This window comes from Macrobrachium rosenbergii, chromosome 18 (assembly GCF_040412425.1).
Source record: "Macrobrachium rosenbergii isolate ZJJX-2024 chromosome 18, ASM4041242v1, whole genome shotgun sequence".
Taxonomy (NCBI): Eukaryota; Metazoa; Arthropoda; class Malacostraca; order Decapoda; family Palaemonidae; genus Macrobrachium; species Macrobrachium rosenbergii.
Genome location: NC_089758.1, coordinates 1,518,808 through 1,537,299, shown reverse-complemented (window position 1 = coordinate 1,537,299; position 18,492 = coordinate 1,518,808). Strand labels below are relative to the sequence as shown.

General features: G+C 38.3%; 1 protein-coding gene across 4 annotated transcripts in view; it reads left to right on the top strand.

The window, feature by feature from the left end:
• Positions 1–18,492, top strand: part of LOC136848015 (serine-rich adhesin for platelets-like) — a 402,233-nt gene that overhangs the window by 299,882 nt on the left and 83,859 nt on the right. For 2 of the 4 annotated variants that reach the window (XM_067120042.1, XM_067120041.1), the window contains exons 3-4: positions 1,978–2,252; positions 3,060–3,286. In XM_067120042.1, the coding sequence (XP_066976143.1) occupies positions 1,978–2,252; positions 3,060–3,286 (502 nt within the window). The remainder of the gene's footprint in view (positions 1–1,977; positions 2,253–3,059; positions 3,287–18,492) is intronic. The other 2 variants (XM_067120046.1, XM_067120045.1) reach the window with 1 other exon arrangement.

Below are 18,492 nucleotides of genomic sequence, written 5' to 3'. Positions count from 1 at the left end.
GTATTTACAGTTTTGTGGTGAAAAGTTGGTTCATAATGGGGATGTGGTAGCTCCCCCACTTCCCCCTCTCGTATTTTCCCAGTATTTAATAAGTTTTGCCAGTGATGCATTTCTTAAAAAAATAACAGATGGGCTCCAATCCTCGTATGTATTTCGAGTCCTACTTGGCTTCATGTATTTGCATGGACACAGATTATTACTAAGATTAATCTTGGGGCATTATCTACAGTAGCTGATTAGGTGTAAGATGTTTATGATATAAAAAGTGATAAACTTCTCCTCTTTAGCGAAGTAGATATCAAAAGACTTTGAGACTTGACTTCTGTTTTGCCAAAAGGCAGTACGTTTTGCCTTCAGTCCTAATCATATCAAATCAAAGTATCCTACCAGACTATTCCAAGGGATTCGTATCTCTGTATTAATTTATACTATATTATTTCCTGCGGACGCTGGCATGAGTTTTCGTTTGTGTAAACGTTCGAACACAATTTGTGGTCTTCGTAATGACTCTCCCCAGTTAAGTGACTTCATCTCTTCATTGCTGATCAACATCAAGTTCCTGGTAACGGCTCCCTTTAAATTCATGCTTTTCACGAGTGCCGTCGGACGAATTGTCCTCCACCGAAGCTTTCTCGGGGACACACTGAATAGGTGTTTTGTTGTTAGTGACCTTCAGCTTACGTCATCTCATGCTTGTTCTGTACAAAGTGCTTTTCCCACCCGTAAATCTCTCTCTCTCTCTCTCTCTCTCTCTCTCTCTCTCTTTCTGATTGTATAGTACACAATTTCAGTGTAATTCCCATAGATTGCAAAGAAAATGCAGTTTTTTTTAACAACAGTTTTGGTATGGATTAAGCGTTGAAGTTCGTCATACATCGAATTAGATGAGCGGTTTTCTCCTGAGTTTGTAATGTTTTCCACATAAACAAATGAAAAACTGAAGAGATTTCGAGTCTGGTTATAATAAAAAAATGTATTATTGCCCGATATGTTATTTAATGTCTGAGTCTGCAGTCATGGGATGATGATTATGGCCTGATCTGTTTATTTACTCGAGTCTCTCTTGGAAATAATGTCTTGTTATGGAAGACCTGTACAGCATTATAGTTTCAAATGACTGTATGTATATATGTATGTATGTATGTATGTGCAGTAGACGCGTGTGTTTTTGATAATGTGATATGTGAGTGCGGTGACTCATTGCAGCTCGGATGCGATTCTTTAATTATATGCTCTTGGAACGCGATCATCAGGACAGTCTTGGCGTTAGTTCTAAACATCACCAGCTTTGGTTACCCTTACTGTTGAGAATTGTTTAAGTCTTTCTTTGTGTCCGTGAAAAATAAAATCTGCATGATGTCCTAGCTATGCTTACTTTCTTCTTTATTTCAAGTTCATGTTGCTAAGTGATATGTCATTTTTCCTACATTTAGGAAACAAAATGAATGAAAACTAAAAAGAGATGACTGAAAAAGAATTTACGTAAGGCAGATTATTTTGTAATTGTATATGGTCGCCAGATCAGATCACTTGAACTTCATACGAGTATTTGTTCAATTCGAGTGAAGACAAATGGACCGAGGAATTCTTTCTAAAATCTCATGTGACACTTTCAGTGCAATGACTGTGATTTTATACGTAATGTTAAGTTTTGACTCATCTTCTTTTTAGCAGTAATGAGTAGACTCTCGCTCTACGAAAAAGAGAAGGTGATGATGGAGCTGATTTCTTTCTGAGCTTTCCCATAAAATCGTGCTCTGGATTTGGTTGTGTATGTAGGAAGGATTTGTGTTATCAGTTCATCGTGGTGACTTTCATTCCTTCTCATCTCTGTGCGTATAGCGAGGGTCTACTGCTCCTGATAAACGTGCATGCCTTATTGTTAAGTGGATTAGCCAAAGTGATTTTCTTCGTATGATTTTTGAATTAGTTATCTCATTTATTTATGTGTTTTTGTTGTCACGGTGTCCATTGCAGACAAGTCCATCCTGCCGACCTAGGTCTATGTGGGGCACCATACGCCCGCCGAAGCCTAGAGCGTGGAGGAGGGGGAGGAGGAGGAGGAGGAGGCGGTGGTGGTGGAATGGGGCGACACGCCAAATCTCCGCCCGTCTCACCCACACACAATGCCACCACCACCACCGCCGCCACCACCACTACCACCACCACCACCACCGCACCCCACCTCGCCTACCCCACCACCCCCAACCTATGTGTCACAGCAGGCAAGATTGAGTTTATTACACCCCCAGGTCAGCTTCTTTGGTGTTTTCTTTCTCTCTCTCTTCCCTTCCCTTCCCTTGCCTTTGTTCCTCTTCCTTCTCGTTTTCTTCTTTTCTGGTATGGTATAGGAAGAACCTCTCTCTCTCTCTCTCTCTCTCTCTCTCTCTCTCTCTCTCTCTCTCTCTGACTTTATTATGAACATAGCCGTCTCCTTTCTTTAGTCTTTTTATTTAAGTCTCGATATTTGTGTCTTTAATTTTGTATTTTGTACCTGTACTTGTTTCTTAGAAATCCTTTGTCATTTGGTGTCGTATTTTGCTGTCTTTTCTTTGTATTCCTTTTTTGTTAGTTGTATCATTGATTGTGTTTGTATATAACAACCTTCAACATTACACAGATATCATAAAACGTGACTTCTTTCAATTCATTTGCTATTGTGGCGCACAATGTTTCTTTCAGAGCAACTTATTGTTAGATATTTTGTTTGTGAAGAGCATTCTTTTCTCATAGTTGCCAGTGCACCATTTTCATTATTCTCTTACCCTCAGTATTGTTTTGTTTTTGTAATTCTGCACAAATTCTTGATCGTGTCCCTTACGAATTGTTGCTTATTTCACTTAGTGTTTGAACTGAACTTGTCCCCCCACCCCCACCCCAAAGCCCTTGACAAAGCTTTGCTCTTCGATCCCGTCATTTCAAGTATATCAGGACGTTTGTCGTTCGCTGTTAAACTTGTACACTTGGAGGTGCTTGTTGCTATTCCACGTTTGATGAAAGGAGAAATCTCTCAATGCCTTTCCTCTCTAACGGTTCTTTCTTTATAAATTGTCTCGCAGATTCTACGCTTTCATCGACTGCTTCTAGATGCTCAACGCTTAAGCTCTCCCCCACAACCCACAGTGGGGAGGAAGTGTGTTCACGAACCTCCCCCGCATCCTCACCCACCTACAACACAGTATACACGCCGTCGAACAACCGCCAGAGGCACAGGAACGCCACGCCCCCTTCCTCGCTCTCCAGGAGTTCTGGGTCCTCCTCGTCAACCAAGGACCACGCACCTAAGGTAAGTGGAACAGTGAGTGTGTGTGTATGATGTATTCATAGGGGTACTTGCCTTGCCATGGAAGGCTTTTTTTTCACATAATCTGACTCCCAATAGTGGGTCTTGCATGGGCATCACCCGATTTCCTAAATGGATTTGATCCTGACGTCGAACGGTGATTTCTGCCTTTTGTGACTTGGAAAGGAAGGCTTCATGTGAAGTTATGTTCCTTGATCTTGATATTGGGGGGAAAAGTGTTGATATTTGTGTGGTGAGCAATGATGTACGTCTCTGCATTACCTGGGAAAATTGCCTCTTTTGCCGGAAATTGCTTTCTTCCGGAAGATGGCGAGCGATCATTTCTCCCTGACAGTAGTGAGAGCGCAGGGCTTTTTGTGTTATGTAGTTTTTGGTTAATTCGTTCATGTCTTATCCAACTAAGCGTAAGCTAAGCAAGGTTAAACTAAGGTATACATTTTTTTACGCAATTCACATTTTTCTCCCAAATATGAATAAGCAAATAAGTAAAAGCTTTGGATGGAACAGGACCAATTACCCAGTAATAGATATAAGGGGAGAGAAAAACGGGAGAATGTCACGGAAGAAGGAAAGAGTAACGAAGGGGGGGGCAGACCCACCAACTCAGCTCATCGGATTGCCGTGAAAGAAGGACCTTCCTTATTTTACGGAAATTCAGGGATTGTGTGTTAAAACTACTCATCACGCCTTATTCCAACTTTTTATAATATAGCTTTTCTTCTCAACGATTCAGTCCTTCTTGCAGCTGAAAACGTTGCAGTCGACAGACACTGTGATTCAAAAGCTTCCACGTGGTATTTAAGCATTTAGCTTCCATTTTTCCAGTCATACAAATGTTCACAACTTCATCGTCCCATTTTTGCATTTACTCTCATATCTTGTATTTGTGGACAAGTGCGCTTTCAACATGAACCTCTAGCAAACAGTATCAGAGTTTTCTTGTCTCGCTGTTACCAGCCATCCCTTTTAGTTTCCATTCACAGCTCACCGTCACCCAGTAAGCATGCACATAGGTCACATAAGTCACTCAGTGTACCTAAAAATCAATGACCGTCTGCACAGCCTGTCCTGTGTTCACCGAATACACAAGACAGAAATTGCACTATTTTCCACTTACGTTTCACCGTACGATTTTTTCCCAAATACATAGGTAATAAAAAGCTGCAAATCTATTAACCTATTTGCAAAATCGTCATTTGACTTTTGATCACCCGAAGTGTGACGTCCAGATTATAAAGATTTCTGTGAAAAGCATATAAGCAACAGATTTTATTCAACGTCACATAAATATATCCGACCTAAAAAAAAAAAAAAAAAAAAAAAAAAAGCTTAAGGCCACTGGTTTTGAAGCCACGTGGTCGTGTCAGCCTGGGGACCTTACCTGTTCAGCACGATCGGATTCCGAAGACGAAAGTGGCGAAGTGGATAAAAATATGTGAGGATGATTATTCATTTCGTCGGTATTCCTTTGGGAGTGAATGTTCCTTGATACAGTTCTTAACAGTACATCTTGATCTGTTAGTAAACGTTTTGTTTAAACATTGATCCAGTAAAAATGTAAACATGACTTCCTTGCAAAGAACACTAGTGCATAATTTTGTATCTGAAGTTTGTCAAGTCAAAAAAGCCTTGTCAACGTTTAAAGCCAAACTATCAACATGATGGCAAGCAGAGATGTCAAAAACCATTAATGTGCTGTCAAAAGTTACGGTCTTATATTTAATCCTTGAGGACACTTGGAAAAACGGGCAATTTAGTATGGTTCCCACAACACATTTAGCCGATTTAACCGAATCTAACATACTTGGGATGCCGGTAGAAAAAAAAAGTTTATCGGATGGAGAGGGCATTGTTAGGTTTGATGTGCTGTTTGTTGTATGTATGCATGTATGTGCATGTATATTATATTATATGTTTTATATATATATATATATATATATATATATATATATATATATATAAAAATATATATATATATATATATATATATATATATATATATATATATATATATATATATATATATATATATATATATATATATATATATATATATATACACACACATATGTTACGTGGGTCCTTCGGCTAATGAGTTTAATAATTAGTTACTTGGATTTATATTGCCTTGTTGTACCTAAGACCCACGTAATTCTGTCAGTTAAGGTTAAAATTAACTCTGAAGGACAGATGTTGAATAGACCAGGTCGCCAGTTAACACCAGTTAACTAAGAATAGAGGTTCATGTGGGAATGCAAGTTTTTTAACTTAAAATACCACAAATGCGAGTTACTTTGCATTATAAAGATGGAAAACGAATTTGTTATGGTTTTCTTTTTTTTCTTGTTGGCGTCGCAATTAATTCCTACACTTGGCGGCCATGCTTACTGTGGGGCCCTTCAAGATAGAAAGGAATGGATTCGTGACGTTCTTACTGCCCTGATGTATGTTTACTGTAAAAGGCAACTTATGAAATTAAACTCTAACACAGTCATTCATGTTATTAATGGAAAAGAAATTTAATGTGATTTCACACGAGTGAAAGTAATTCTCTTTTGTGACGCTCAGTCAGGGCCTCTCTCTAGGATTTCCAGGGTGCTTTGTGGTAATATCCTATGGACTTATGAAATTGTCCATCCTACCCTGAGAGAAGTGCTGGGCACATGCTCTCCATTCCTTGTCATGCAATAAGCTACCTAGTTCAAAAATTTAATATCATGCATTACTCGGCCGGGGAATAGCAAAATAACAAGTCTGACTCGGTAACTCCGCTATGACCTTGACTGGAATGCAGGCCTGCCTGAACTGTGCAGTATTTTTAACTAACACAGTTTCTACTTTTCCTATTCGTAAATTGTAAATGCGTTACTCATATACTGCACACTTTCCTACCTACTCTATCTTCATATAACAATGATATTAATATTACTTAACTTGGCCTGTATCCTTCTTTTCTTGGGAGAATATCGGATGAAATTAATATGATCTGACTTTTATCTTTGAATTAATTTGTATTTAATTTTCCAAGTTCTTTATATCTCTGTGGGATAGCTAGCATAAACTAATTACTTAATTACAGAGATCCTGGCAAGGTCGCCATTGTTACGTGGGTTATTCGGCTAATGAGTTTAATAATTAGTTACTTGGATTTATATTGCCTTGCTTTACCTAAGACCCACGTAATTCTGTCAATTAAGGCTAAAATTAACTCTAAAGGACAGATATTGAATAGGTCAGGTCGCCATTTAACATTAGTTAACAAAGAATAGAGGTTTATTCATAACCACATGAATGAATTCAGCAAACTTACTGGAACACTAGATTCAACAAAAGTAAAATAAAATGAAATGGATTATTTACAGGAGCTAACAGCAGCTCAGCATATTAGTCTTACTTAGGACAAACTTCAGTGCTACATAGAAGGAACGCAACAGATTTATGTGCCTCTTAAATGCTTTATCAGGCATTTACTGCAAGGTCAAATTGAGGCCTCTTCGTACTGAGGATGCGGATTCTTCCCTAAGAAAGAGGATTTTTGTTTAGGCCCAAGGTGTACATAATTCTGGAAAAAGACTTATCCAGATAACAATCTTGCATTACAGAAACCCTCACTTGTCATTACTTAGTCACAAGGGGATGATTTCTTAAGTTAAGAATAATACTTTTAACACCATGGATGATAAGTTATGTGACTTCACTAGACAACAATAATTGCACTTGTAGGTGACTTCATAAATGGGATATGTTTTGCTAGGATTTCTTAGTCAGTGACTGTTTAAGAGAGGAAAACTTGAACAAGGGAAAATAAAAGTTTCAGTCGAAGGGAGAGAGAACTGGGAGTAATCGTCATCTCAGGCATACCGCTGGGTTCGCTAATGCAGTGATGAGTTGCATAAGATTCCTTGGTCCGTTGGAATAACAATTTTCTCCCTCGTTTGAACAAGGAGGGAAAACAAAGGATGCTTGGAAGACAGCCTAGACACGTCTGGGAGCTGTGGCAACCGAGTCTAGAGTCGTGATAGTGGGCATCATCTTGCTGTTTGCTTGAAAACTCCTCCTGGCCAGGGCTTGACCTGAAATGACAAAAGTCTCTCCAGTACACAGGGTAGAGGAGAGTGGGTTTTAAGAACAGTATATCTAAGGTATAGCCTAGCAAAATTCTCTATGCTTCTCTAAGCTAAACTCTCGCCCATTGGTGAATTTCATTTGAAAACACTGCTTCCCGCTTCCCGCTCGCTTCGCATACTAACAGCCTACATTGCCTGCCCTCTTACTTTAACAAAGGTAAAGTTTTACTATTCAATTAAGAAGCAAGGAAGAGAGATCGAACTGTAAATATTTAAATATTTATAATATATATATATATATATATATATATATATATATATATATATATATATATATATATATATATATGTATATGTATATATATGTATCAGTTTATTTATTTATTTATATGTATATTCACTACATAAAGTTGTTCCCCAAAACAGTTGGTGGCTTCAGATGAAATGCAAGTGAAGCGTCAACCCTTTCCAGCCTTCTGATGTTGTTTTTTTAAAATAGAATTAGTGTGGACCATAAGCTGACAGGCAAAAATGTAGAGCTGGAGTTACTTGTAATGATTACACAAAACGAAACGTCCTAGAATCGGCTCTTATGAAATTTGATCGTAATGAAATAATAGATATCAGTTTTTGTCTTTTAAATTTGATGGTTTTATTATTGAAGAAATTATTAATCAGTGAACAAAAAAAAAATTCAGGAATGACTTAATTTATGTATGTGTGTTCGTGGGTGTTTGTGCATGGATGTGCATGTTGGGTGTTTTTTAGTATATCGGTGTATGAGTATGTATGTGTGTTTGAATAAAAAATGTATATGTTAGTCGTTACTTTTATATAATCTTTCCCTGAAGTTTTGTATGTCATCCAATTAATTATTTATTTGGTTATTAGTTTTTTACTCTCAGATTTTATTTATTTATTTTTTGAATTATTTATGTATCTTTTAATCATCCAATTGTTTCCACGTAACAAGAAAGTACCAATAAAGTTCTCGATTTTTTCAGCGATAATTTATTTTATGGCAGTATGGTTTGAATCATTTGCGACTCAACTTGTTTTCAATAAGAATGATTTTTAAGAGATTTTATTATTTTTCTAGCAGTTGTTTATGTTTAAATGAGTTTCCTTTTCTTATGTACAATAATTTTTACTTTTTTCAGCCTACCGAAGAAATATGCAACAATTGCCTGAAAGTACTCGGTACTTATATTTTCAAGTTTTTCTTCTTTGTGGCGATTGTTTTTTTTTATAGAACGTGAAAGTTTTGTCACTCTATATATATATATATATATATATATATATATATATATATATATATATATATATATATATATATATATATATATATATGTGTGTGTGTGTGTGTGTGTGTATGTATGTATGTATGTGTATGTATATATATATATATATATATATATATATATATATATATATATATATATATATATATGTGTGTGTGTGTGTGTGTGTGTGTGTGTGTGTTCATTACTCATACATTGCTGGATGTGATTGTGTGTATCTTTGAAGATGGAAGAAAAGCATGTTTTGAAATAAGTCACATTGTGTTGGTTATAAGGTCAATGATGTCATCCTTTTACTATCAGTTATATATGAAAAATGCACGTTGAAAAATTAATATTAATTAATTTGGAACTTAAAGACAAATTAACTCAATTTTTTGTTTACCCTTCACTGAAAAAAACACCCCACCTTTAAGCTGGGAAATCGGACGTGACTTTACTCTTCGTGGAAACCCTTTCTGATTTGACTTTAAAATGTGATTTTGTATTATGGAAATGGAGAGGAACTCTTCTTTCCTCCTCTCGCTAGATCAGCGGTTAAGGGGCGCTTTTTCTCATTGGGAAAAGGCTCCAGAGAATTCCCTTTGTTTTCCTACTTCCGCTAGACGTTTAGACGACCATCGTGTCTAAAATCTGTGAAGATAAGGTTGTTGGATTTTGATGATTGGACGAAAATAAGTTTGTGGAAACATCACAGATGTATAAGATATGAGATGTGGATGGCTTACGAAGATATTCAATACTCTTATAAAAGTGTTTTTGAAAGCAGGCACAAAATAGACTATGGGTGTAAGTGATGCGTTGAGCTGCATTCTCTTGACTTGCTGTGTTGCGTATATGTAGGTACGTATACATGTTTGTATGTATTTATGCATGTTTGTGTATTTTTATTGAATTCGCTGTCTTTCATTGTAGAGAGTAGCTTCAAAAGACATCTTAATATCTTAATATCCCCTTATGTATGGGATAAGGGGAAGGAAACCCCTTATCCCACACATATCCCATACATATCAGATGTTTATCTCATACATATCACAAGCAGGTTGGAAACAAGGCAACAACTGGAAGTGGAGAAAGAATCTCGCTCCGATTGTCCTGTCATTGGAGTATCACGAAAGAACCTCTTGTGAAGAAGCCTTCCACATCCCCGCACCGTACACTCACACAGAATAGCCATCAGCAACGCGTCGACCTTTCCTACATACACAGCGCCGTTCATCTTTCTCTTGCGCGCAATTTCGAGCGAGTGTCTCGTGTTCAGAGGCCTTTCCCCCTCATTCTACTTAGCTGCTAGCACTCTCGGTCTCCTTCTGTGCTCTTCCAAAACTCACTCTTTCACCCACCAATATCATTCACGTGGAGAATTACCTGAAAACACCTGGATCCACTTTTTACGTTGTTATGGTAACTTCGCATCTTTGAATTTCTCATCCTTCCAGTGCATCCTACTCCACACACATACTGTGCCAAAAATTATGCATATGGGCATTTCTGCCTCTCCCCTCCCCTTCCCCTTGTAAGGAGGGCTGGTTCAATCATCGTTTCTTGTATTCCACCTTTTGCTTCCACAGGCAGCCCCCTCTCTCTCTCTCTCTCTCTCTCTCTCTCTCTCTCTCTCTCTCTCTCTCTCTCTCTCTCTCTCTCTCTCTCTTCCAGTTCTTTGACATAGACCCTGGTACCTGGCCGGCTTCGCCTTTAGAAATCAGCCCTTATCCCCTATGTGGTTTGATTCGGATTTTCGGATTTCTGAAGTGAAGCCAGAAAAGAGGTCCAAGGTCATTAAAGATAAATATGATATAACCATACACGCTGTTTTGCAAAACGTTTAGGAGTGACATTATTTTTCATTTAGCGTTTTTCAATAACATTATAAAAAACTTTTTTGCTTGCCACTGGAAAACAAAGTTAAAAATATTACCAGATATGTACGACCGCTCATCAATAACGTCTTAATTACTCTAGTGATAGATGTAAAAATTGATTGGTGTCACACTAATGCTGATAGGAAGAACATTTCCAAGGTCAAATCACACTGACCGATGATCACGCACGTTCATTAGGCTGCACCCTTGAGCTATGCCAAATCTGATTGTAAGGCGACAGCTGTTTTATCCTTATCAATTCCATCTGGATTTTTCTCCCCGAATTGCTTCCTAGTTAGGTGTAAACACGCATATTTGTCCATCTGCACTGCATTTCGTGTTAGACGCAACTGCAGCAAGCTACTATATCGGTAGCGCAGACGGCTTACACCGACAGATAGTGTTACAGCACCGGACTCCACATTCCTTTCTCCAGTTCTTGCTGGATCGTTCGGCTGAAAAGCCGAATGACCCATATTCACACACACACACACACACACATCGGCGTCCGTTCATTAATTCTGTTCACGGAAAGCTCAAGTGCATATCTAGCTTCTGAAGAGAGTTCCATATGAATAGGGTTCATCATCCGAATAATAATTATATTATTAATTGTAATAATGATAATAATAATAATTCCTAACGACCCTTGCCTGGATCAGCAGCGGTCCTCTTTAAGTTGTTAGTTATGGATGGTATAGTTTTCGTTAATGACCTTCCTCACATTCGTAGCTGTGTTTGAATAACTATTTGTTCAGTTGTTTCTTCCTATCTTCAGGCTTTCTCACTTTTTCATGGGCCCATGTTCGATTCTCCGACCGGCCAATGAAGAATTAGAGGAATTTATTTCTGGTGATAGAAATTCATTTCTCGTGACAATGTGGTTCGGATTCCACAATAAGCTGTAGGCCCCGTTGCTAGGTAACCAATTGGTTCTTAGCCACGTAAAATAAGTCTGATCCTTCGGGCCAGCCCTAGGAGAGCTGTTGATCAGCTCAGTGGTCTGGTTAAACTAAGGTATGCTTAACTTAACTCGCCTTTTCATCTTCTAGGGAACCTTATTGAATGGTTTGAGTGCAGTGTGGTCAGAGTTTCTTTTCCTGATATTTGTTTTGTTTTTTTATCTTGGGTCCGTTAATCTGTTATCATCTGTGGTCCTACATTTGGATTCCCAGATTGCCGTTTGTGGGTCAAGGTTTTTTTTTTATTGACTGAAATGGTTCATAAGTAAGAGACAGGCAAGTTCTTGGCGATGCGATATCGATAGAAGAGTCTCAGACAAAATAAATGACCTTTGATCCAATAATGTCAGTGAAGGAGACGACAGAGGGAGGTGTAGAAGAACTCGAAGTACAGTATAGAAGAGTCAAAAGTGCTGCATGCATAGTCACGATGACCAGGGACATGCTTTGGTGCTGATAATTTAAACCGTTCCGTCTTGTTAGTGAGAAGAAGCATTTCTTTCTTCTAAGGAAGAGAACCTCAGTATGTTTTGGTGAGAAGGAAAAGACTTGAGGAGAGAGGTAGGGTAAATGACATGTAGTAGACCAGTTGAATTAGGTGAACAACAGCGAAAGCTGCGAATATTACAGACTGAAAGAAGAATTCTTCGTAGAAAATGGATTCAGCACTAATAGTGGAGTGTATAGAAAAGAGGACAGCATAGTATGGGATTATGAGGAACCATTGCCTACGCCAGGTGAATTAACCTCAGTGTTGGCAGAGTCAGAGTTCACAAAGATTGCAGTTTCTTCACAGTGCAATAAGTGATACTCTCACAATTTCTCTTCACAAGACAATATTAAGAAAGGCATCACAATGGGAACAAAAGGTGCAGTTTATTGAGTGTTTCCGGGCGTTTAGGGAATGTAAAGAGTGTACAAAGAGGATTCCAGGATATTTGGTGACAGTGTAGAATGTAGGTAAAGGGAAAAGGGCCATTCATAGCGAGCGACCCTGTCCAGCCGTGACTCTGCCTCGCCTTCTCTGGCCAGTTCTGAAGGGGTAGTGCTTGAACGGTGTGCGCCCTGTTCCTCATATGTTCTGTGCCTTATATACATAAAAGCAATATATTTTTAAACTTTTGAAATATGCAGCACATCATCATAATGGAGACCATTTACCGTGTGTAATATTTCACTGTATTCGTACTACAGAACCTTAATTGTAGTGTATAGTAATTGTATCATATGCCATAGGAGCAGGGGCGTTCCTAGACATTTTGGGGCCCGAGGGGCACAGTCCCATTTGGGCCCCCTTCTTATGGGGTGGGAGGCGAGCGAAGCGAACCAAAGCAGCGGGGGATTTTTTAGAATATGAGCAATTGTAGGATCATTTTAAAGGCACTTGTAAATGCAAATTTCAGAAATTTAGCTTGTCCTGTCATAGCAGCATTGGTTAAATTTCGCAATTTGGGGCCCTCCTCACTTTAGGGCCCGGGGGGCGATTTCAAACAGCCCCCCCCCCAACGCCACTGCATATGAAATCTATTTAGTATCATTACCAAAAGCAGCGCTCCTTTTTATACTTAGGCCAAACAAATTTACAGCCTCGACGTTTACTACGAAAAGAACGTGAAGCTCATCCAGTGACATTGACTTCGGTGTATAAGTTCATTGCGGCTGAGGAACTGCAGCTGATTTCCACTTGGAGTTACGCAAAGAACATTACTTAAAAATGCTCTGCAGTAAAGCGATTAGCCCCCGGGGCCATTTTGTAGGCGGTTATTCTGAAATCCGAGGCAGACGCGTGAAGCAGTCCCGCATCCTTATGGCTGGCCGTACCGCCGCTGATGACGAGATTAGCAAAACACAACCGGCAATGAGGTTCAGGCGTTAGTTGGGGCACCGTGTATTTTAGTTGTGCTTATATGATGCTCCATTTTTGAAGAATACTCGGTTGTGTTCAAGAGTTTTGAATTCACATATGCCTATGCAGATTAGACAATACGGTAACATATATATCAAAAATACTTTTTCAGTGGAGAAAAGGGTATAGTGACTAAGAAGAAAATTTATGTTTCTGGTGATTCCAAATGATTAGTGTCAGTTCTTTTGAAAGGTTCATTTAGAGAGAGAGAGAGAGAGAGAGAGAGAGAGAGAGAGAGAGAGAGAGGTGCCATCAACTGAAAGGAAGCGTCAGCCGTTATGAGAATGAATCATGGCCGGTATGTGCCCAGGGGAACCACTGGCCGCAACTCCGACTACGAACAGTCCCCAAGAAAATATGAGAGACTGAGACTGATTTAGAGAGGGTCGGAAATCTTGGTCTGAAGAAAAATCGGGAACTGAGTAGTAATTGAGATGACATGTAGTCTTGTATTGTTTTTCTAAGATATCTTAGAAAACTAAAGACAATAACCAGTTTGGCATCACATCTTTTTTTATTTACTTTTACACGTACATATATATATATAATATATATATATATATATATATATATATATATATATATATATATATATATATATATATATATATATATATATATATATATATATATAATATATATATATATATATATATATACGTATTGTGTAGTTGGTATTCATTTCAGTTAGGTTGTATGTTACAGATTTATTAATATCCTCATAAGTAATATATATATTTATTAACATTTAATAAAAATGTGCACTTGGGCCGATTAGCAACATTACGAACCGCTGGACCAACCGTCATTGGACCAATAGACCAAGTGCACTGAATCTGTATGCAACAGTCTGTCTTATCGCTGGGAAACATTGTGTGCCTTATGCCAGCGAATTTCCAAGAAGTGCATCATTTCTTAGTCATTACTAGTGCTGCTGAAGTATTCAGGGTTAAATGAATGCTATTATACGCGATTAGGTTCGTGAACATCTTATAACTTGATAAAAAGTTTTGGCTAAGAGCAAATTGTTATGACAGCTATTTGTTAAATCTGCAGTTTTCTTCATGTAAGTTCAAAACGTGGCACACAACACAGCTGTTCTAGGATAGAAAAAGAGTATAATGATATTTTCTGACATGTATTTTATAGTTTCAGATATTCAACTTGTCTCAACTCGCCAGGCGACTACTAAAGTAAAGGCGTTGTATCGTAGATTATTAGCGGCAGCAACAGTAGTAGATATGAGGATTTGTATTCATGAATGCACCAGTGTGACGCTCAAAAAGACATCCAAAATTCCGAAGAGGAAAAACCAGCAATTTGAACTGAAATACGAAGGCGTAATGTCATCTGTCCGTAAATACATAGAGAGAAAAAAAAATTTTTTCTCATCTTTAGAACAAATATACTCAGATATCGGACAAAAGTCCCAAACGTCTTTTTCCGTAAAAAAATCTCGGGAATACAAATTCTCGGCCCCGATAAGAAATATTCAAGCGGTATTGCTATCAAAATGGTGGTTTCCCTGTGCGATATTCTTCCACAAAATGTTTTTCATCAAACTGTTCATCGGCTTACATTAGGTTATCATCAAACTATTCCTTATTTCATAGATAAGCAAATCGATATTTATATTTTCGGCAATGAAAATTTTATATGAACTATACTTATAATATCGTCTCATATCAAGTTTTCTTTGTCGCAAATGTAATATGTTTACCCAATAGAAGATTGAAAACCTACATTCATCTTTGACCGGACGAATCTCACTCAGTGCAAGCTATATAGGCTCTTCGTTGCAAAAGGTTCATCCACAACGTGGAACAGAATCAAACAGGGGTCATCAAAATGACATGCCAGTTAAACGAGAATGCTCATTCTATCTTATGCCTTTCACATTTCCTTTGCAAATTACAAGTGCACAGATGGCTGAATATTTCAAGTGTTGGACCGAAACACTTGTAAGAGGTTACAGAAAGGTGTATCAGCGTGAATTTTCGTGTAGCTGACGAGTCTGCTCGTTGATAGCTAATCGGATTCTAGTCACAATGCTTAATTATTATTATACTCTGTTTCTTGCTATCGCAGGTGTGTTCAGTTTATTTTCAAATAACGTGATACAGAGGTTTTCTCTTTGTTTAATTTTAAGTGTCTTCCGATGAGCAGTCGTGTCAGTGGTATGAAACATAATCTACACTAAAATAACAGCCACATTACAGTAATCAAGCCGCTTTCACATAGTATTTCGAACTCGGTTTATGGGGTGTTCAGATATTTATTGTTCTGCGATTTAAGGATTTGTTTTTTTGTGGCTTTTAAGGACGTTTCCAGAGGGTACATCCGGAGGACAGGATTGACGTATATGTGGATATCATTCGATTTTCACGTAACACGTAACGTAACGTAGATTCTTTAAAGAAATTTCACCAGTTAGGAACCTTCGGAGAAATTTGTAACAGATACGCTGTCAACTCTTAGAAGCCTTTATGACTCGATGTCTTCTCAAAAGGATTATAGTATTAACATGTTAGTGAGGGAGTTTGTTAACCGCTATTCTTGATGAATCTCTCTCTCTCTCTCTCTCTCTCTCTCTCTCTCTCTCTCTCTCTCTCTCTCTCTCTCTCTCTCTCATTGTCGTGGATCGCAGCTATGGTGGAGATAACGAAAGAAGGAAGATAAAAAAAATTATACTTGAGTGTACATTGCTCTGTCAAAATGCAACTATCAAAACAGGAGGGCCCAAGTGAGGTATGGCTCTCTCTCTCTCTCTCTCTCTCTCTCTCTCTCTCTCTCTCTCTCTCTCTCTCTCTCTCTCTCTCTCTTTTCTCGTAGCTTGGTAGTATAGCTAGAAAGCTCACAATTGGACGACTGGTTGCTGTTAGCAGTAATGTTCCTAGTTGTTAGTCGACAGTTGTGGATCGAAGTCGTGATGGAGAGAGAGAGAGAGCGAGAGAGAGAGAGAGAGAGAGAGAGGAGAGGGCACTAAATCAGGAGGACCCCGGCGAGGTAATTCCTGCACCACCGGTCTGAAACTGTTCTTAAGATATTGCGTGTGTTATTCAAATAACGTAGAGGAAGTTGAAACTCTGAATCCCACCCTGCTTTAAATGTATATGCTCATGTCCATTTATGTTTTTTAAACAAAAACATGTTTACGTGTCTCAAGAAATTAAGAAAGACACAGGCATTGTACGCATGTACTCATTATCAGTAGATCGCGCTTACAAACAAGTCAAAGCTAGCAAGTTCTGTCTCATGCTACCCAGACCTGTACGGAATAATTTCTGTTTTAAAGATTATTCATACGAATAATTTCTAACGAAGCGATTTGCGGGAAGTTGAGAAATTCTTAAGACGCTGGAAACTAACCTCAGATTCGATGGGAGCAAGTTCTATCGAAGCAAGTATAACATGAATTTAAATAATATGCATTGCCCTTCGCATTTTTCACACAACTACTTCATGAAATTCCCAATTAATATGTGCTCCCAATCCTGGGTACCCCAGGTAAATTCTCTCTCTCTCTCTCTCTCTCTCTCTCTCTCATAAACACGCATGCTCGCGTGTCAGATGTTTATCCATTAAGAAACTTGCAGATCATGGAATTGAATGGGTCAGGCTGTCATTTATGGATTAATATGGAATTGTGTACTTTTGCAGGCTCCAATATAGAATACTTGTTACCATTTATTTTTATTTTTTACTAGGTGACCAACCCGGCACTGCTCAGGAAAACTCGGAATGACAACCGATAAACTCACTCTCTCTCTACTCTCTCACTTCCTTGCCCTCTCACTCTCTCTTCCTCACACTCTCTCCCTTTCCTATTAAGATAGATGCTTCAATATTACATAGCCCAGTATTTTTGACATTTTATATTTAACTCCTCACCCCGGGAAAACTCTGAATAACAACCGATTAACTCTCTCTCTCTCTCTCTCTCTCTCTCTCTCTCTCTCCTGTTATGATAGTTGCTTCGATTATATTTCACCCCCCATTCCTATCGGGGTTGAACTTGGACTTATAGGGCATCAGGAGTGTCACTATTCATCCCAGCGACCTCGAAAACCATGGATTAGACACTAATATATGTCATTTTCGTTTATTTTTTACATGTCACCCCCTTCCTACCCTTACCGCCTTTGGTGTCAGTGATGTCTTACCCCCACGGTATTCTTTCCCAGATAGTAAGTCATATGTATACCAAGTTCAGTTGAAATTGCTCAATGCGTTTCAGAGTTATGCTGGAACACATACACATGCACACACATCCAATTTTATATATATAGATAGATTTAGTACTCAGATGCTCTTATCAATATCAGTGGTATTAAGGGAAGAAATGCGCTGAGAAAATTCATAAATTTAAATAAAACCCGGCCCCAAAATAGTTTCCCTACCACTAAATAGGCAGTTCATTATTTAGGTCAACAGAGGTTCAATTAGTTAAAGAAAAAGTCCAGTTATTTCGACGGGGATCAAGCTCGGGACTTTAGTAAGGTGAGCGTGCTAAAGCTTATACCACGAGAGAGAGAGAGAGAGAGAGAGAGAGAGAGAGAGAGAGATGGGGTGGGGAGAGTCATCTCGGGCCGCTATACTCACAAGGCGAACAAAGAAGATGTGATATCGTAATAGTTACAATGAATGAAAGTTATTGTATCGTACACCGGTAATAGCAATAGAAAACGTACCACAGCCCATGCACTTACGAATGAAACGGAAACTAGAGATTAATTTAAAAGTCATTAGGAAATGTACAATCACTACAACAAACCCCCTCTCTCTCTCTCTCTCTCTCTCTCTCTCTCTCTCTCTCTCTCTCTCTCTCTCTCTCTCTCTCTCTGCATGACTCATCCCTAAGGCCGACCTTTCTCGTAGCATATGTTTTTTTTAAACTAGCAATATTTTAACATTCGATTCAGTAATTTAGGAGAAGGTTGAAAAATCCTTTTGTTAAATTATGCCATAATGTAACCATAACCTGTTTTCATTCATAAAACGCTATATAGTACACACAAAAGAGGTTGATCCTGTAGTTTAGTATTTACACAATAGATGGCAGCATTTGTCAGACACTTCATTAAAAGTAA